At 37.4% G+C, this 20572-nt stretch overlaps 1 protein-coding gene across 3 annotated transcripts in view; it reads left to right on the top strand.

The window, feature by feature from the left end:
* Positions 1–20572, top strand: part of HACE1 (HECT domain and ankyrin repeat containing E3 ubiquitin protein ligase 1) — a 58018-nt gene that overhangs the window by 13957 nt on the left and 23489 nt on the right. For 2 of the 3 annotated variants that reach the window (XM_026845453.1, XM_026845455.1), the window contains 5 exons: positions 491–587; positions 2979–3080; positions 5432–5538; positions 9325–9571; positions 17594–17931. In XM_026845453.1, coding sequence (XP_026701254.1) covers positions 491–587; positions 2979–3080; positions 5432–5538; positions 9325–9571; positions 17594–17931 — 891 coding nt within the window. The remainder of the gene's footprint in view (positions 1–490; positions 588–2978; positions 3081–5431; positions 5539–9324; positions 9572–17593; positions 17932–20572) is intronic. The other variant, XM_026845454.1, reaches the window with a different exon arrangement.

Raw genomic sequence — 20572 nt, 5'->3', positions numbered from 1 at the left:
ATTGAACTCTTGTGCAAAAAATGTTATATAAAAAAAAAAAAAATCTTACTAATGATTTACTGATGCATAGTTAGATTTTATTTTTTTTTTTCTTCCCCCTGATCTGGTAGGAGGGAGCAAAGAACTCAGTGAAGAAGACTTTCTCTGTGAAGTAAATTAGGATGTGAATTGAGAAAGCTTTTTTTTGCAGGAAATGCAGTCCATACATATTTATGAGGCTAGGCTAAGATGAATCATTTCTGAAAGATGAAGGTGACTCTGGCTTGATAAATGGGCCATACCTAATTTTGCACTGTGCTTCTGCAGTGGCCTGGAAAGGTAGTGGAAGTAGCCTTATCTTTCATCCTGTGTTTCTTCTTAGTTTCATACCATAACTGTTTGTTTTCTCTTAGCTTATGTTGGTTTTGTTTGTTAGATGCAATAAAGTCAGGTTTATCACTCATAGAGCATGAGTGCTGTATTGACTCCCTTTCTCTCTTCTTTTGAATAGCCATGGTCAGAGAGACACTGCACAAATTCTTTTGATGAGGGGAGCCAAATATTTATCAGACAAAAATGGTATTACTCCACTGGACCTCTGTGTACAGGTATTGTTAACAACACTAATTTCCTGTGAACTTCTGTCTTTACTACAGTGTCACCTGATGAACGTTTCTTATTTTTAAGGCCTATGAAAGATGGTAATCCTTTGGTAAAACAGAAGTATAAAATTTTTTTTGCAGTTAAATTGATCCTTCAGGCAGGTTCCCAATTTGTACCCTTTGCAGAAGTCTTTCAACACTTTGTAAGATTGAAGGTCATGAGAAACAAAGAGTTTGCAGAACTCTATTTGCCTAGAAAGTTTGAGAATCCTTGGTGTAATGGTATTGGATGCTGTTTAGGTCTGCTTAACTGTTAACAAGTAAGAGGTAGAGGCATGCAGAAAGGAGTGATGATTTTTTTTCAACCTTGATTACTAGATTTTCTTTTTTTGTATCACTAATGAAAACACAAACTTACATGGTGCTGACTGTTAAAGTATTCCAAATACTATATGTGGATGAGGAACAAAAATCTTAAGCATTTTCAACTGTGCAAAACACAGTCTTGCTTGCTTGATACCAAATGTTGTTTGTACTACTTGCTAGGGTGTCTTTTCTTGGTCTGTGAACACTTACACATTTTTCTATAGGATCAATTTAAGGTCAGTGTGTAAATAACAGGAATGGAAGTTTTTGAACCTTTGCTAGTAATCAGCAGACTAGAAAACTGAACTGGAGGCTAAAAATAAAAATCATTGCACTTAGTGGACATCCCATTACCTTGGTTCATGTCTTTAGTTTGACAGGATAAAGTTGAAAAGTTCAAATATTTTGCTGTACTAGCATATTATTTTAATCTCAAGTTATTTCATGTCTGAAGATTTCCTAAGACCTGCAATTGAAGTAGCTGTGTGTGTGTGGTAGACTGCTGTCTCCAGTATCTGTGGGATATTCTTGGAATGCTTAATTCTGAAAAATTTCAGACTATCTGTGGAAGGTCTTGATAGAGTTAGGTTACTTACAGCATTTCTTTTTCGATATAAGAAATCCTAATAAGTCCTCAGCTGCAGTTGCTCAGAAGTGTCATATCACTGTAGTGTCTTACTACTGACTCAACTGTGAAGCTTAGAGGTTTTTTAGTTCTTTATTATGGCAAAATGCCTTACCATTACCATAAAACCAGAGGAAGTCTAGTCAGTTTTGAGGCTTTCTGCAGCCACAGACCTGTAAGATGGTATACCAATGTGTACTTAATAGTACTATTCTTAGTTTTTATGATTAGTGTTCTGAATATATGTGTCAGTCTCCACTTCATACATCAAAATTCTGTCAACATTTTTTTAGGTGTGAGTAGTGACACCTGGTGTTTGCTGTTTTGTAGTGATGATCTTACTGTGTTCAAGATGATCTAGTTTACAAGTTCATGATTCTAATTAAAAAAGGAGAAAAAATTCTTTCTTTTTACATCCAGAGTTTTATGCTTTGCTTACAGGTTTGCTTTTCATAGTAGATACATGTTTTTAGAAGACTGAAATTACATAAATACTTCTTGCCAACATGGTATTACCTTGGCCTTGAAGAACTGACTTTCATTAAGTCTTGCGGATTCTGGGTGGTTTTAATTTTAATACTTAATTTCTTGGCACCAGGCACAATTAAATTAATCTGTTTAATGAATCTCTTATCACTGAAGTTGGTTATAAACTGTCATGCAAAGAGACGGAGCCTCTGGAGTTGCAGCATTACATTAGACATCTTTCTAGCGTAGAATTTGATGTGTATTCAGATGTTAGGTGTCTGCTTAAAAATGCAACTGTGTTAAATAAGAGTTGATACAAATAAACCACAAATTCAAGTTCTGTTCTTTCCAAAAAACATTATTTGCAAAAGGTTAAATTGGTCTGAGCTGTTGATCTAAGGCACAAGTGGAATCATATTTGTGTCTTACTTTTAAAGTTAACTAACCCTTTCATGGGTTTATCCTATTTCTTCCTTTAACAAGTCAGACTTGTGCCTTATGAACCTTTAGGAAGATACTTGTTTTGAAGGATTTGATTCTGGGTGTAATGAGGCAGATGTGTGTCATCCATCAACAATAGGAAGAGAAGCTAAATATTGCACTGTTTTTAATCTCTGGTAAATTGTTAGGTGGAGTGTTGTTCAAATGTAACTTTAGCTTTCTAAGTAGGAAAGTGTTTCAAAAAACAGAAGAAAGGGAATGGATATATGTGAGCCAATATACTGAAATAATTTGATTCCATCTTCTCCTGAACGTTTTGTGATATCTAACTTTGATACATTACCAAATTTCAGTTGATTTCAGGTTTGGATTTCTCCATACAGCATTTAAAAAAAAATTTTTTTAATGTTCAGAAGTTTTAATGCCTATAATAGTGTAACCCCCAATTCTAATGTTTCTGGTAATTAAAATAGTTTTTGAACTATTGCTTTTTATAGGGTGGTTATGGAGAGACTTGTGAAGTCTTAATACAATACCATCCTCGACTTTTCCAGACAATAATTCAAATGACACAGAATGAAGATCTACGGGAAAACATGGTAATAGAGTATTATGTGGTTTATAGTCACTGATCTGTGTTGTGGATATTTGGTTGCTTAATATGAGTGTCCTGATTAGAAGACACTACTAGCAGTTGACTGTCAGAAGCACACTAGTTGACTGCTATCTTTTTCTTTCGCTCATAGAAAATATACAATCCTCTAATAGTTTTTTTTTTTTTTTAACCACAAGAATTTGGGATTAAATGTAGGATCTATTTTAATTTTGTGTTCTAACTTTGCATATTTGGCAAAGTGATCTAGACAGTATAGGAATTGAAATAGCAGACTTGTTGAAGGCTTCAATACAAAGGTGCTGGTAGAGCATTTTATACTTCATTTAGCAGTTATCTGCAGATAGCCATTCTAGGATGTGTCTCGAGGCTTGAATCATCTGGAATGGACTTGAACATTTGGAGTATGAGTGCTCTTCTGCATGAAGTTGCTTGTACAGTTAGAGTGTAAAACATTGCAGCTGTGATTTAATTTGGTTGTTATTGCTGTAGCTGAAACTATTCTGTTCCTTTTCCAGTGGTTCTTATATACCTTGTTTCTTTTATTATTGTGGGGTAATGCAATCTAAAGCAAAGAAAATAATTTTTTTTCTTGATTGCGTGAGGGGAAGGAAGCATGGAGTGCTTTTTTCCCCTTCCAGATCTGGCTGGCTGTGGGTTTTTAATATATTCCTTTCTTGAAAATAGCTGAAAATGGTTTTACGGACTGTAAATTAGAAATAAAGAATAGATTCAGTAAGGTATTGACTGCCACTTTGCTGAACTTGGTTTGCTAGATTTTTTAAAGTTTTTATTGTTTGCTATAATCTCATTACTTCCAATACAAGATTGAGGATTTATAAGTCTGTATAGAAACAATGTTTAAATTTCTGACACAGGGCTGAGTTTCACAAAGTAAAGTGACAGAGAGGTGAGAATTCTCAAAGTGTGTGTTAGAAGCATGGGAAGATGGTGCAGATAAGAGAAAGTTAAAAGAACTAAAACCGCGGAACAAAAAAGAATTTCTGCAGAAAGGTGAAGGACAAAGCGTGTTATCATATATTGTAGAAGTGAAGAATGTTTTGTCTGTCAGTAATGGTGCAGGTGTGTGCAAAAGCAAGATCTGAATGAGGGTATGCAAAATATATTAGATAATACATGGTATAGTTATGCTTCATTGCCAAAATGGAAACACTTTTTAAGTGTGGTTTCCTATGGCCAAGTCTGAGCTGTTCTGCCCAAAACCAGTTCTTATTATCTGCAAGTGATGACATGAAGAGACTGGATGTATATTAGAAATCAGGACTCACATTTTAAATGTTTTTGACAAACTAGAAAAATTATTGACATACTGCAGGGAGAAAGATAATTGCTTTAGCCATTTGTAGCTAGAGATTCAACTGAACCTCGAGAAGAACTTTCACACAGTCAAGGACGGTGAAGTATTGGAAGAGATTGGTTAGTGAAGGTGTAGGGCTTCCAGAGAAGAAATCTGAAAACCAGGTGGGCAAATCAGACAAGCCAGTTTGGATCACAGATACAAGTGCTCCTGCCTTGGGGCAGAGTGTTGGACACAGTGACCTTTGAGATTCCTTTTCATTCTACCTTCCTACAGGAGAAGGTGAGAAGGATTACTGAACTTTCTGAAAATGAGAGAGAAGGGAGTAAATGAGGGAGGATACAATAGGAATGCATGAAGAGCAGTGTCACTGAAGAGTTAGTTTATCTGCAAAAAAATATCTAGGCTAGAGAAAGGAGTTGAAGACAGGGCAGTGTCTGGATATTTGCAACATTTAGTCTTTGAGTCAAGTTAATGGTATTAGCAAGAGAAAGGACAATTTTTGAGAAGAGGGTAATCATATTAGCAGGTTATGACTTCTTATCCAAGGCCTGACATTCAGTATCTTGAGCAAAAATGAAGGAAGTGGGAGCAAACTCTAGGTTCCAAGGTTTATTTACACTGTGTCATAAACTGAGAAGTGAACTGGGGAGACAGGTAAATTCTGAATGATGAAACTCAAAATATGCTCTTACATTTTAACTTCTGAAAGCTATCCCATAGATTTTTCAGATCAAAATAAATTGTTCGTATGAATTAATACATGGTAAGCATTCGGCATTCATAGCATTCTATAATACTATATATCCTGTAGTACATACATTGACACTAGAATTTATACCTTTTTAGTAATCTTTGTGAATTATAATGAAACATTAACTGAGGTTAGATTAGATGTTGGGTGATACAGGTGTACCTTAATATTGCTAGATATTAATGCTTGGGTGATGATGTTCTAAATTAAATGTTGATCTGATGCTCCGTGACACTATGCAATTTTTTTTGTTTTAATGTATCAGTTGCGGCAAGTTCTGGAACACTTGTCTCAGCAGAGTGAAAGCCAGTATCTTAAAATCCTAACAAGCCTTGCTGAAGTTGCTACAACAAATGGTCACAAACTGCTTAGGTAAGTGTGACAGGATCATAAGTAGGTTGATAAGGTACCTAGTAGTTAGTGCCACTTAGTAGTTTTAATAATCTAAACTATCTGATGCTGGGCACATGCTGGAGTAGATGGGTCTTAAATCTGATTCTGTATGACAGTGTCTGTTTAGATCACTGTCTTCGCAAGGACTTCAGGAGGGAAAGTTGGTGTCTGTGTATAGCTGCTGGCACCTAGAACCTTAAGTTGCAGAGCAGTGTATTTTGTTTAGTCGGCTATGTCAACTCTAGGAAGGGAAGCTTTTAGCCAACTATCAATCTTTCCTTTTTTTTTCCTTTTTTTTTTTTATTCTCTTCCACATGTTTACTTTTCTGCATGCTTTCTTAGTATGTTTGAAGAGAGTTTTTTTTACTTCAGATACTTGTCACGTTTGCTGGCTCTCATTGCCTTCTATGACTACTAATAGGTATGAGACCAAAAATTTAATCTTCCAGTCTACTGTCTCAGCAGTGCAAGATGTGGTTACTTGGTGAAACACATAAAATAGGCAAGCATGTTTATCTAGTATGTCTTTCCTAGTTCTTGTGGCATCTGTTTGAGGGAGTTTGTGCAAAATGCCTCATCTGTTGGAGTACCAGTAACATTTTACTGTTTTCAAAAGCTGGCAGAATTTGCTCTAACCTTTTTGCTTTCCTGGAAGCTAAGAAAATCTTTACTGAAAGAGGTCAAGAGACTGAAAGCATGAGTGGAAGTTCTTTTACTAACATGTTCTGGATGGCTTTTTGGAAAAGAGAGGTTTAAGAGTGTTCTGTAATGGGAGACACCTATCAGCATAGGTTGTAGACTTTGCTGCTTGACAGCTGGGGGTAGGGTGCAAGGAGCCCATCTGTTAGATGGAGACTAAATAATATATTCTTAGTTATAGGTGCCTTTTTTTTCCTTCCCCATAAGTCATGTTAAATTTGGATGGAGCTTGTATATAGTAAGGTCAGAACTCCTAGACAGTGCTAGGAAATCCACAACACCATTAATCACAGTCTTGTTCTGATGGGTGTTCACCTTGATGAATGAGCATAAAAGATTTAAACCTCTGAAATGTTTGGGGTTAAAGTGCATAGGCATATAACGTCTTGTCACTGCAAAGATAACTTTTTGAAGAACTTTACTATTATTGCATTCCAGTGTGTAATCAATTTAACTTGGAACACATGCCTTTTTGTCTCCAGACTTCATTAGAGCCAATAGATCTCCCACAAATAAACTGATAAAGGATGCAACCATTGTGCAGGAAGGGGTTTCAAACTTGCTTTGTATGGAGACATTATCAGCAGTAGTGGTAGCTGAATTAGATAATATGAGACAGTATTTATTTCTATTTCAGTATCTGCAGACATTAATTAAACTGCTTGTGTGTTTAGATTTGATTTATTACTGTTATGGCTCCTCTTTATTGAGCAATGGTCCCGCAGTATGGCTGTAGAAACAGTATCTCTGTGCCTGTACTGTCTCTGAATTTAGGCCAGTATGTACTCCCGGTAACTGCTGTTTGTGCATTGACTAGCGGTGGCTGAATACAAGTTGGAAGCTTTGCACTGTGTTGGATAAGCAAGCATTTCCAGAGATGCTTACAGTGTCCTGTAGACTCTTACTGGCCCACTTCTCTTTGGTACTTTCTAACATGTCACAAGGGAAATAGAATTTCTTTTTCTATTACAAGATACAGTTTCTCAAAAACTGTATCTCTGTTCTCTACAATTCTTTTCCTTGATGGAGGCTGCAATCTCTACTTCAACTAAGTATTTCTCAGTTGTTTTATTATTAACATAACAAGGATGAAGGTAGCACTTGGTGAATGTAGGCCCTCTAAACTGATGCCTCTTTCCTCTCTTTCTTCCTTCCATCGAATAGTATGTAAAATGCATGCTATATGAAAACCTTCAATAACGATACTCTTGCATGGAGGAACTAATATTATCACTGTTAGTGTCCTGGGTGCTAACCCACAGCCTCTTGCTGTTGGGTTTATTTGTTGTTCAGTTTAAAAGCGCCTAAAGTTGTTTTTTTGTGGTGCTTTTAGCAGACAGCCAGGAGTGCCACCAGGCTTCTGCCTGAGGACTTCTGCCTTGAATACCAGCAAGAAGTCTGTTCAGTTAGTGTTACCTCCATTGTATATTGCCTCTTTTCAAGAAATGTAGTGTGATGTGATTTGGTCTTGCCGGTGCAGATTTGGCCTAGCTGGATGTTTACAAACATGCTAGTCAAAATTTCAGTAAACTGGTTAAAACACTTTAAGGTTTTCCTATATACGTGGGTCCTTTTCCTGGAGACCAGGAGATTTAAACTGAAATTTCACCACAAAAACACTGCTGCTGAGGGAGGAAAAACCTCAGTCAAAATGTTTGGTGGTTTGTTTTTTTTTTTTTTTTTTTTTTTTTTCCCCAATACTTATCTTCGTGCATTTACAGATTCTTTTGGTATATAAGCAAAGATTTTATGAATGCCAATTTTTGGCTGTGACCAGAGCTGCTGGCAATATAATTATAGCCTGCTAGTCAAGGGATTTTCTTTACCTTGTTAAAACCTTAACATTCCTACTGTTGTACTGTTTACTCTTTGTGTTCCTTTCTTATCTCGATTTACTGAAAACTTCTCTGGTTAAAATCTAGATTGTGACAAGAAAGTTGTACTTTGTGTATCAGTTTGGTAAAATTCTTAGTATGTGGCTCTTAAAAACTAACACCTTGCTGGCAGTCATTAAAATGTGGTGCTGAAAACCAGTAGGTCTTTTGTTTTTACCCGTGATGTAGGGAGACTGAGGTCATGATAAAGGTACTGTGATGTTACAACTAGCTCTGTTTCAGATATGTGAATTAACAGATTAATTGCATCAGAGGTTTATAGCATCCTCTAAGATGTCAGTTTCCTGGTGTATACTGATCTTAAAGTTAGTAGCATGCAAACACTTCAAGGATAGAATTGAATATGTGTTCACTTATATAGTATCTATAAGTGAGTAGAGTTCAGTATAAAAAGTTTTAATTTCTTGCAGTTTTTGTTACATGTTCAAGACCATTCTTACTGCTTGCGGTTTAAGGAAAGAAAGCAAGTTGAGTTGGGTGGAAGATGTACTATTTGTGCATGAACTCATGAATATATCATATTCTACACTGTATTGGTGCAGAATTCAGTGTTTGCCAGTTCAGTTAAGACATAACACTTTTAATGTATTTATTGGATAAATAACAGTGGTGCTTTTGTGTAGTATCTTTTAGATGATGTTTCTCTTGAGTAGAAATAGTGGCATCTTTACCATCCCGATCCCTTGTCTGATTGAGGTAGTTAATGGGCATTTAGGATAATAGTTAGATGAGGATGGGCTGTGGCAGCATATCTGATTAGTCAGTACACTTTCACTGTTGGATGCTATCTTTTCTGGACTGAAAAATATTTTCATCTGGATATCCCGATTTGTTTCATACATTGAGATCCTTACTGTAGTAAGTTGGATTTCTTACCAGCTGTTCATAAGAAGCGTACATGTATGTAAAAGCAAACGAAGTATTTTGCAAGATCTGGAATTTGCTGCTCTTATTTCACTTGAAATTATGAATACATGTTAGTAAAATTATAGTACTTATCTTTGACTTTTGGGGCTGGTACAGGAAACGAAAGTTAAAATTCACTAGGGTTTAAAGCTTAGTGTTTTTTTCAGCATGTGTGTCAGATGCTACCATTAGATTGCTTTCTCCTTAATATACTAAATTGTTTCATCTAGTAAAAGAAACTTAAATATTCCATTTTTTCCCCCAGCTTGTCAAGTAATTATGAAGCTCAAATGAAGAGTCTCTTAAGGATCGTGAGGATATTTTGCCATGTCTTTCGCATTGGCCCATCCTCTCCCAGTAATGGAAATGACATGGGCTACAATGGAAATAAAACTCCAAGAAGTCAGGTGTTCAAGGTCAGAAAAGTATATGATGTTGTTAGGAAGATAGACGTTAAAGAGATGAATTTCACAAAGCATGCATTCATTAATCAGACATCTCATGAACAGGAAGTAAGTTTGGTTGATGTCCCTATCCCTTCTTAATTTAAGCCTACCTCTTTCCTTCTCCTTCATTATTTTTTTTTCCCACTAGATTCATTTAGCCACCAATGCACATCTCATCTTCTGATTTCTGTTTATTTCTTAATATATTGTTTATTAGATGTTGAAGGTTTAGTTACCCAGATGATTTTGGTAAACTTTGTTTTTATTTCTATTACGTTATTTAAGAGTATAGTGAACTCAAAATGTGGTAATATTAATAGACTGCATTAATGTAATTTAAAAATTATATTTGGAGATTCACTGGTAGTTCTGATCATTCAATTTTATCCAGCTTCACAAGATAAATGGAAGTAATTGAATCCTTAATCTGTTCATTGTTCTCACTGTGACCATGAAGTTTTTTTCCCTGAGTTTGTCTTGGATTTCATTATTACATGCTTTGCAATTTACCTGCTTACTACTACCCTTGTAAGGTTATTGATTTATAGCTCTTTTTAAACGCTTTAGCTGCTTACCATTTAGATGCTTAATTTCTGAAGGTATTTTTTCATACTTGTTGGGTGAAGAATCCCTCTGTAAAAAATCATAACTTGCCTTTCCACAAAGCAGTCCTGGTTTCCTGTGTGCCACTCGATCTGCATTGTGTATATAACTGACATATAACCTAAATAATAACAAGGGTAATCTGTTTTTTTCCCCCGTCTTCCTCCATAATCTTACATGTCACAGTTCATATCCCCAAATTTACATGCCAGTGATTACACAAGAATTTTCCTTAACCTTTGCATTTCTAACAGAGTGTTGTGAAAACGATATTTTTAAATTACTGCATTTATTTGATGATATGTGTTCATCAGGTTACTTCTAATGACTTTTGAGAGAGCTATGTTGATAGTCATGAAGGATGACAGTCTTAATTGCAGTTATACTCAGTTTTCCTTTAAATTTCTTCTCGTGGAAAGAAGGAAAGCATTAGACTATTTATGAAACAGGCACAGATGTTTGTTGTTCTGATAGCAAACTAGTTTTAATAATGAATTGATTTATATAATGAATATCAAACTAGTGCTTGAGTATGAAAAATAGCGTGTGCAAAATGTAATGCATTATACAGTATGTGATGTAGTAATTGTTCTTTAAAGTTGTTCACTAAAATAATATTGAGCTTGACTGGCAAACTGTGAGATTAACCAGATTTCCATTTTCAAAAAACAAAGCCCTACCCAAATCACAAGAATAGTTTTATTAAAGACAGTATTTTCTAACGGTTTTAATGAAAATTGGTTTAAACAGATTAAATAACAAGTAGATGTTAAATTCACTTAATACAGGAACTATCTCCAGTGAGATACTCTGCTACCTTCTTTTCTTCAAGGTTTTAGGAGTAGCTGACCTCATTTTCTTGCATTCTGTGTTTGCACATAGCCCAAAGAAGAAAAAACAGAAGGTTTCATGCTTTTCAGCTCCAGATCATTTCAGAACTCACTGTAACACAAACAAAAATATTCAGTTGCAATTTGTGACGGAAATTGTACTTCAGCAGAATCACTTATCTGTGTGCTCAAACTACTTTGTATGCTGAAAGAATTGTTTCTCATTTTAGTATGGAGTTTTTTGTCTTGCACAGTAGTCTTACATCACAGAATCACAGAATCGTCTAGGTTGGAAAGGACCCTGGAGATCATCTAGTCCAACTGTTCGCCTGGCACAGTTAACACCTACAGCATATCCTTAAGCTCTAAATCGACCCTACTCTTAAACACCTCCAGGGATGGGGATTCCACCACCTCCCTGGGCAGCCCATTCCAATGTCTAACAACCCGTTCTGTAAAGAAATGCTTCCTAATATCTAGTCTGAACTTTCCCTGGCACAACTTGAGGCCATTACCTCTTGTCCTGTTGCTTTCTACGAGGCTAAAGAGACTCCTCCCCAGCTCTCTGCAACCTCCTTTCAGGGAGCTGTAGAGGGCGATGAGGTCTCCCCTCAGCCTCCTCTTCTCCAGACTAAACACCCCCAGTTCCCTCAGCCACTCCCCGTACGACCTGTGCTCCAGACCCTGCATCAGCTTCATTGCCCTTCTCTGGACATGCTCGAGCAGCCATTTTTGCCAGGAGAATGCTGTGGGAAACAGTGTCAAAAGCCTTGCTAAAGTCAAGGTAAATTACATCCACAGCCTTTCCCTCACCCAATAAGGAGATCGCTCTGTCATAGAAGGAGATCAGGATTGTCAGGCAGGACCTGCCTTTCATAAACCCATGATGACTGGGGGGCCTGAGCATCTGATTGTCCCTCATGTGTTTCATGATGGTGTTTCGCATGAGCTGCTCCATCAGCTTCCCGGGCACTGAAGTCAAGCTGACAGGCCTGTAATTTCCTGGATCATCCTTCCGACCTTTCTTATAGATGGGTGTCACATTGGCCAATTTCCAATCTGTCAGGACCTCCCCGGTCAGCCAGGACTGCTGGTAAATGATGGAAAGTGGCCTGGCGAGCACCCAGCCAGCTCCTTCAGCACCCTCGGGTGTATCCCATCTGGTCCCATAGACTTGTCTAAGTCTGTGTGATGCAGCAGGTCACTGACTGTCACCTGGATTGCAGGGGGGGTCGTTCTCCCAGTCTCTGTCTTCTGCCTGAGGAGGCTGCATTCCATCAGTACAACTAATCTTGTTACTAAAGACTGAGTCAAAGAAGGCATTAAGCACCTCAGCCTTGTCCTCATCACTTGTTACCAAATTTCCTCCAGCATCTAGCTGGGGGTGGAGACTCTCCCTGGACTTTCTTTTGCTACTGACATACTTATAGAAACTTTTCTTGTTATCCTTGATTGCAGAGGCCAAATTAATTTCCAGTTGGGCTTTAGCCCTCCTGCTTTCCACCCTGCATAGCCTCACAGCCTCTCTGTATTCACTGTGTGTGGCTAGCCCCTTCTTCCAAAGGCCATAAACTCTCCTTTTCTCCCCGAGTTGCAGCCAAAGCTCATGTTCAGCCAGGGTGGTCTTCTCTGGTGTCGGTTTCTCTTACAGCACCTGGGGACAGCCTGCTCCTGAGCCATTAACACTTCCTTCTTAAAGAGCGCCCAGCCTTCCTGGACCCCTGTAACCTTCAGGATTGTCTCCCAGGGGATCCTTTCAAGCAGGTTCCTAAACAAGACAAAGTCATCCCTTTGGAAGTCCAGGATGTCAGTCCTGCTTAGCTCTCTCCTGACCTCTCTAAGAATAGAGAACTCAATTATTTCATGATCGCTGTGCCCTAGTCGGCCTCCAACCTCCATGTCGTCCACCAGTCCTACTGCTCACAAAGAGGAGATCCAGCAGGGTACCTTCTCTGGTCGGTTTACTCACCAGCTGCGTCAGGAAGTTATCTGCCACACATTCTAGGAATCTCTTGGACTGGTCTCGTTCTGCCATCTTGTATTTCCAGCAGATGTCTGGGAAGTTATTCACCCACAAGAACAAGGGCAAGTGATTGTGAGATTTCACTTAAGTGCCTATAAAATATCTCATCCATCTCTCTGTCCTTATTGGGTGCCTATAGTAGACTCCTACTACAACATCTGCCCTGTTGGCCTCCCCCTGATTCTAATGCAAAGACACTCAACCCTGTCTTCACTACACCTGTGCTCGAAGCAATCATAACAGTCCTTAACATAGAGCCACCCCAACACCTCCCCTTTCCTGTCTGTCCCTCCTAAAGAGCTTGTACCCATCAACTGGCACACTCCAGTCATGGAAGACATCCCACCATATTTCTGTAATAGCAACAACATCATAATTTTCCTGTTTCATCACATTACATTACACAGCTGGCATGATTGTCCCAGAAAATATCAGTAATTCTTAATGTTTTTTAATAAATGAGCTAATACATACTACTGTTTCATTAGTTAAGCAAACAAAAATTTCAGGATTATTTAAAAATAATTATTGGTATTTTAATTTACTAATTTTAGAAGTATTTTAACTGAGGCAACCCTTCATTAGGGCCATTGTTTTCTCCATGATATTTTTGAGGTTGATTTAAATTTCAAACTCAAAAGTACAAAACTGCCAATGAGAGATTATTCTCGTTTGGTAATGGGGTGCACAGGTCTCTCAGTGTTGGTAAACTTCAGTTGTGGTTGCACTAGCCTGTTCTTCCTTGAATTTGCAGTAACTGAGTAACAGGAGATTAGACATAGTGCTGAGTCAATTTGTTTACTTTCTGTTGTCTCTTATTCCTACCTTCCTTTTTTTTTATTTTTGTCCTTTCCTTGAAAAAATGTTTGTGATGGTCCTTTTCACCTTTTGGGATGAGGGGAAAAAAGCCTACTGTATCTTTTAGATTATTGAAGTGGTATGGAGGTTTCTTGAAGACCTGGTAGTTGTGTGTCTTCATTGGTACCAGTACTTGTATGTGGTCAGTGACAAAGAATTCCTTTCCTGAATTTTGTTTTATTTGAGTTTTCTTGAATGTAGATGGTGTAACTGTTTAGTACAGACTATTTGGGAAACCACAGGGGTTGCTGCTCCAAAATGAGAGTTAAATCTGTATTTAAAAAGTCAGCGTGGAACTTTAAAATTTCAAATTTGAGATCCATATTGAAAATTTCAGAGGAAAGAAGTTTTGAACTGGAATATGCTGCTGATCTTAAAATTCAGTTGTGGGGATAAATATAGATAATTTTAATTTTGATACGGGTTTTATGGGAAAAACAAGTCTCTCAGACTGCTGGTTCATGTCCCATGTAAGGTCTTTCCAGAGTACAAGAAAGTGGTCCTGTTTATCACCTGTTTCTCTGAATACTGTTTATATGAGCAAATGAAGACCTCTGGGTATTGTCTGTCTTTATTATATAGGAAGCTAATCTGTTTTTCAATACTGTGTTCTTTCAAGAATGGACCTAGAAACTTTTATCTGGAAGGGAATTGAGGGTAGCAGTGGCAGGAGTTCTGTCTTGTGGTACCCTTGTGGGATATGCAAAGGAACATCATCAGGCTTTGTTGCGTGGTATAAGGGATTGTTTCCTTTTCTTCTGAATATGCTCTCATTAGGTCCATATAGCTCTGACCTGATGACCTTAAAGATGTACTTCATAACTTCTTTTAAAAAGCTGGGGCAAAAACATTTTATCCAGTATTAGAAATGGAGAAAAACTTTCTTCTGACTTTTTTCTTAATGATTTATTAGGGTTTTCTGTATTAGTATACTGATTGAACATATTTTGAAGAGTTGTCACTGTAATCTAGCTTGGAAGGTATTAAAAATATGAGTGTATGAGTGTATCTTTATCTGAAGAATGTTACTGCTTGACAAGGACAAGAAAATCACCTGGACATTTTTGCTTTACTGAAGTTCCCTGTATGTAATTCATTACAGGCCTGATCAGTTCAGGCGTGTCCAAATACTTTAAAGTGGAGCCACTAGCTAATTAAGACATTGATTTTGCAAAAACCAAAATAGTAATTGAATTTCAACACCCAGTTGTGAAACAAGCTACTGCTAACTCAAATGAGACCTTACCAATGAGAAACTTTATGAATAGTAATTTTGACCAGGTTTACATTCATTGCTTTTTCACGTATTGCTCTTTCAGTTGCTGTTCAGTATGATCATGTATTAGGGAAACTTTCTGCAAAATCTCCCTGTCTAGTTGAATGCAGCTGGGAAGCCTGTAATGTTTTTCCCTCATTTCAGATACTGTTCTTTTCTAGAATTGATTTGACTTCTCTGCTGTGACACAGTCACTTCATGGATAAGTTATCTCCTGTACCATGTGTCTTAAAAGACTAAGTATCTGTCACCTGGTAAAAGGTTTTGCTCCAACTTTGCAGTTTGTATATGAGTTTGATTTAGTGTCTTGCTTTCTAGATGGGTGTAGAGGAAGGCATTGCATAGCGAAATCCTTGCATTTGAGAGATATGTACAGCTGTAAAAGCTTGGTATTCAGACTCAGAAGTATAATTCCAAAGAAACTTTTGTAAAATGTGAGATACAAAACCTGAAGGTTGAGTGGAGGTTTGTGTTTAGTATGTGCCTCATGGTATGAATTGACCAAAGAATGCTGACCTAGTTTTGAAAAAATGTTGCGAATGCTTTGATTGACTATGTCCCTATTACGCTTGAAAAGGTCTGGCCATGGGTGCTAACATAAAATGCTGTCAGCCATGGATATGGAGGTGGTGGACAGTATTTAGAGGAGTGCCTTATACCATGAAATTAGACTAGAAAAAAAGAAGGTGAAATGTTGGAAGTTGCTATGAATGTATGTAGTTGACTACACTTTTAAATGAGTTTGTGAATCTGAAAAAGTAGCTTTGAAAAAACAAATCAGTTGCAAGAGTTCTGAAAAGCATGCTAAGTCTCTGGGAAATAAAAGATAAACCACAAGATAACAGCATTAAAAACGTGTATGGCAGGCTAAGTGCTGAGAATATGGGAGAAGAAAACTATCTTTTAGTATTCCAGTAACTACGTAGTGTCTTGTGAGTTACGTGTTAAGAACACAACTGCGTTTTAATTCTTCCCTATATTCAGTGGATCCTATTTTCCATTAGAAAGTTTTTCTACATTATGTTTTGTGGTGAAGATCTGCCATGCAGGTCTTGGAAAGAAGCTATCTTGATCCTGTATGGCAGACATTTATTAGGAAAATGTACCTGTGCTGGAGGTGTTCAGATCACCATCTAGAGCAATGCGTGGTCACTAGGAGTACAAGGATTGAGCATCATACAGTATGTTGATCAAAGCCTGCCAGTCTTGGAGATCAGGCTGGCTTTCCCAAAAATTTTTATTGGGAAAAAATGGAAGCATAACGGTAAATTTTTTTAAATGATAAATTTCAACAGAATTTTTTAATACACAGCTTTTATGGAAAGTAATTTATTGTGTATTGAGAGCGTGTCACTGTGAGGTGTACTGACAGTGCTCCAGATAGTGTAGACTTGTGGTACAGTGTGCTCTGAATTGCTCTTAATTTTTAAAGGCAACTTTAGAATCTGAGAACATAATTTTCAGTTTCTGCTAAGTCTTTTGAAAGCTTTAATTGGTGAAAAATGATGCAACAGTAATATGTGGAAAAAGGAGTGCATTTAGAAGCTCACTCTTATTTTTGGAATGCTATAGAAGATTTAAGTCAGAATTACCTCTCGGTAGGATGCATATCCCTGTGCTCACTAGACCTGTATGCTTGTGAAACATACCCTTCAACACCATTAAGGGACAGCATAGTCAGCCCTTGAGTTTTTTCAAAATGCTTATGAGAGCGCCCCAGGTATCTCAACCTTTTCCTCTGCAATAGGTCTGAACCTCAAAGCAAGTGTGTAAAGATGGAACTGTACCAGGTTTCAATTATGTTGTTTTTAAGCTAGTGGTAGTGAATAAAGAGTGACTTTGTTAAAATAAAATTAAATTTATTGTTTTAAAAATGGACATGAGAATCTGCTGATACTTGTTTCTGTTTCATAAAGCTACGTATTAGTGACCCTTACTCTGGGACATCTGGGGTACTATCAAAATGAGCTGTATGAGCTCGCATTATCCATAAAGCTCATCTTACTAGATATGTGCGTGAGTGACTCTTGGTGGGGTTGTTGGGAATTTGCTTCATCTAACTGGTAGAGGGACCTTTTTTGACCAGGACCTCAAACAAGAACTGGTGCACTCTTTAACTCTGAAAATGCAACATGTGTGTTACTGTTTTTTCTGCTTGACTGCAGCAGTCAGGCAGTAGTGTGCCATGTAACAACTATGAGGCCAAATTCTGTTAAAATGTTCAGTGTTTCACTCTTTCTAAATGACTTTATCTTTATTCCATCTGCTGCTTGATTCTTTTCCTTCAATAGGAAATTTTCTCTTTGTGCTCTGTGGCTACAAGTACAGAAGTTTTTTATGAGTATTTGAGTCTTATCTCTAACATGACTTTTAAAGGATCATTTCAAGTGTTTTAATGTGCATGATATTTATTTGCCTTAAAAGGATTATCACATTATTAATATTATCTAATGTCAATGTGTTCCTTTTTTGTCTGCTTTTACGTGTCTTTATTGCAGCCTCTGGAACTGCTCTGGCATTCTCTAGATGAATGGCTTGTTCTTATAGCCACAGAGCTGATGAAAAACAAAAGGGACTCTGCCAACATTACTTCTATTTTACTGAAGCAAAAAGGACCAGATCACCAGGATGCTACTCCTACGCCTTCCTTTGCTGCTGCAGGAACGGAGGGCAGAAAAGAGCTAACCAGTGATGCTGGCGAGTCAAAAACATACGATGTTGCTGGGAAGCAGGAAGCTTGTGCTGATTGCCAGGATGTTATCTCCATGACAGCAAACAGGCTAAGTGCTGTCATTCAAGCCTTTTACATGTGCTGCTCCTGTCAGATGCCTCAGGGGTAAGGAGAGGACCTAAACTGTTACCATTTTAAAATCCTATATGCTTTCTTGTAAGAATGATATTAGTGACAGTCAAGGGTATGCCTTTTAATGCTTTCACTAGTTCAGTTATTTGAATACTTTTTTTTTTCTTTCCTGGCTTTAATGGCACCAAATAACGCAGCAAATTTTCCATAGTGCTGCTGCCTATGAACATAGATGCATTGGGGCAGATTTTGTATTGAATGTCTAATGGTTCTTTGTAATCATGTGGGATACTTGCAGATAATGTAATTTTGATCTCTTGAAACTTAATTGATCTTGCTGTTGGTTCTTAATCTGAAATTATCCCTGAATTTAATGTGATTACCTAGCAAGAAGAGCTATGAGCTCAGGAAAAAAAGTGAATTATCTTTGTACGTGAAAATGACAGCTGGGGCAAAACTTGTTTGGCTGTATTGCAGAAGTTCAATCGCAAAGTAGCTCTCACTTGGAATTGTGTCCCTGGTTGGCCAACATAGTTTTGTGTGGAACAGGCATTACAACTTAGGTAAATTTAATACCATCAGTGTCTGATTTGAAAAGAAAGTGTGTCCACTGTTAGAGGTCTCAATCTGTTCAAGATTGTTATGGATTATATTTGTGAACTTGCAGGGAAAGGATCCTTTGACCGTCTTGAGTATGGTGGTATTACAAGCTTCCTGAGGAATCTAGAAACAGGCTTCCCAATGTGTGACAACTCTTGGTTATTCTCAGCCACTGTAAAGGTTTTGCTTTCTCTGCCAGGCTGAGTGGAATAAAATCTTTCAAGTTGGCTGTACTATTTGTCTGGGGCAGACTCCTCTGTGGACACTCTGGAAGATGATCTGGGGATCACAATGTTTCACAAGCACCTCAGTACTTTCACTTTTAATTTTACTCCACCTTGAAAAGGAACTGCTCTTTAGCCATTTCGTTTGAAATCTCTGTCAAACCATATTAAGATAAAATGCCAGTAAAGTATTATTGACAGCAGTCAAATGAAAAACAGAAATGTGTGTAATTAAGTACATTTCTCACCTGTCCTGCCCAACCCACCCCGCCCTGACTTATGTCTTCATACCAAAATTCATTTGGAGAGGTGACTGTCTTCCATCAGCAAGTCCACCTGGACACAGGGCCTTGCCCAGTGGGTCTGTCCCTGTGCATAATTTATGCTTCAGGTTAGGGAGAACTCCTGTGGATACCATGTAAGTTTATCTGAGAGTTGTTATCATAGAAGCTAGGAGAGGAAGAACTGTTTCAGCAACAACTGGGAGAACTCCCTGGGATGCAGAAAAGTAAGGCAGACCATACCTGAATTCTGTGTTGTGTTAGGGCTTTTCAGAACTGTGTAGAGAAGTACAAAGATCTGAGACATACTTTTTTTTACTGAAGTTCTGATATTAATAGGAGTAAATGGCACAATGTTGTAACTCAGTACTGCTGCCATCTTCAGATAGCATTTGCAATTATAACAAATGACATTTTCAGACAAAATAATTTAAAATGGGTCTAACTTTAGATTTGAGTGTATTGTTCAGTGGAGAAGAGTAAACAGAGCTCATTGTTTTCCATTGTTCCTAATACTCATACAATAAAGATGGCATTTCATGCTGTTTAACATTTGAAATATTGAAGTTAGTTTCTTTCATTTGCCACAATTGCTTTTCTTCTGCAAATGCTGATACGGGGTCTAGGCATTCTTTTAAAATATACCAAAATACAATGTTCCAAGTTTTCAGCATCAAAACTGATGCAAAATTAGTTGGTTTTCCCCCCCACCTCTTCTCTGTATATTGCATCTTACGGCTTGTGTGGCAATTACAGGTAAAGAGTTAATTTTCTTCAAGGGAAGACTATTCTAGTTGTTTAATACTTTCAGATCATCTCTCAGACCAGAAGCGTGTTTAAAATGTACAAATTTGGTCTGGAAGTTTTTATTTGCTTGTTTTTTTTGTGTGGTTGAGAGGAAGGACATGATGAGACTTGTTTCTTCAAAACAGTAAGGGAGAGGGGAAACAGGTCACTTTTATATAAAATGAGCAGCTTGTGTCTGAATTGTTGTGGGCAACAGCAACAGTTCTAGGATTGTTATCCTTGACTTTTTAAAGTACTATTTTTCACAACCTTTCAAGGCATTTGTGAGAGGACTTTATTCTTGTTTACAAGTATTCATTAGCTGTTTCTGAAGCTTAAAGGATCCAATTAAGAATTTATCTTTTTGAAAAAATGCAGAACATAGATGTAAATAAATGGAGTAAAACTTGCACCCATGTTAATCTTTCCCTTATTCTCTCTCTCTCTCTCTCTCTCTTTCTCTCTCTCTCTCTATATATATATATATATATAAAAAAAATCCATACTAGACACTTGCCTGGCAAGTAATTTTGTTATTTCATGAAGCCATTATATGTCACCTTGACCCCCACTATTAAGTTTGCTATGTTTGTAGGGTTATTTCTTCATGGCTCTTTTCCTCATTTACCATAATTTACAAGGTGCATGATGGCAGTTTTATACAATGAACAAGAATATAGAACAATGTGCATATCATGTATATTGTACAAGTAATATCAGTCCTTCCTTATATGTGCTTCCATGGTTGTAGTGAAAGCTGGAATTAACCAGTAGAAGAGTGTC

The sequence above is a fragment of the Athene cunicularia genome (assembly GCF_003259725.1).
Source record: "Athene cunicularia isolate RWA chromosome 3 unlocalized genomic scaffold, athCun1 chr3_part1, whole genome shotgun sequence".
Classification (NCBI taxonomy): domain Eukaryota; kingdom Metazoa; phylum Chordata; class Aves; order Strigiformes; family Strigidae; genus Athene; species Athene cunicularia.
The sequence above is the reverse complement of the archived record's forward strand: the minus strand, read 5'-3'. Positions and strand labels throughout refer to the sequence as shown.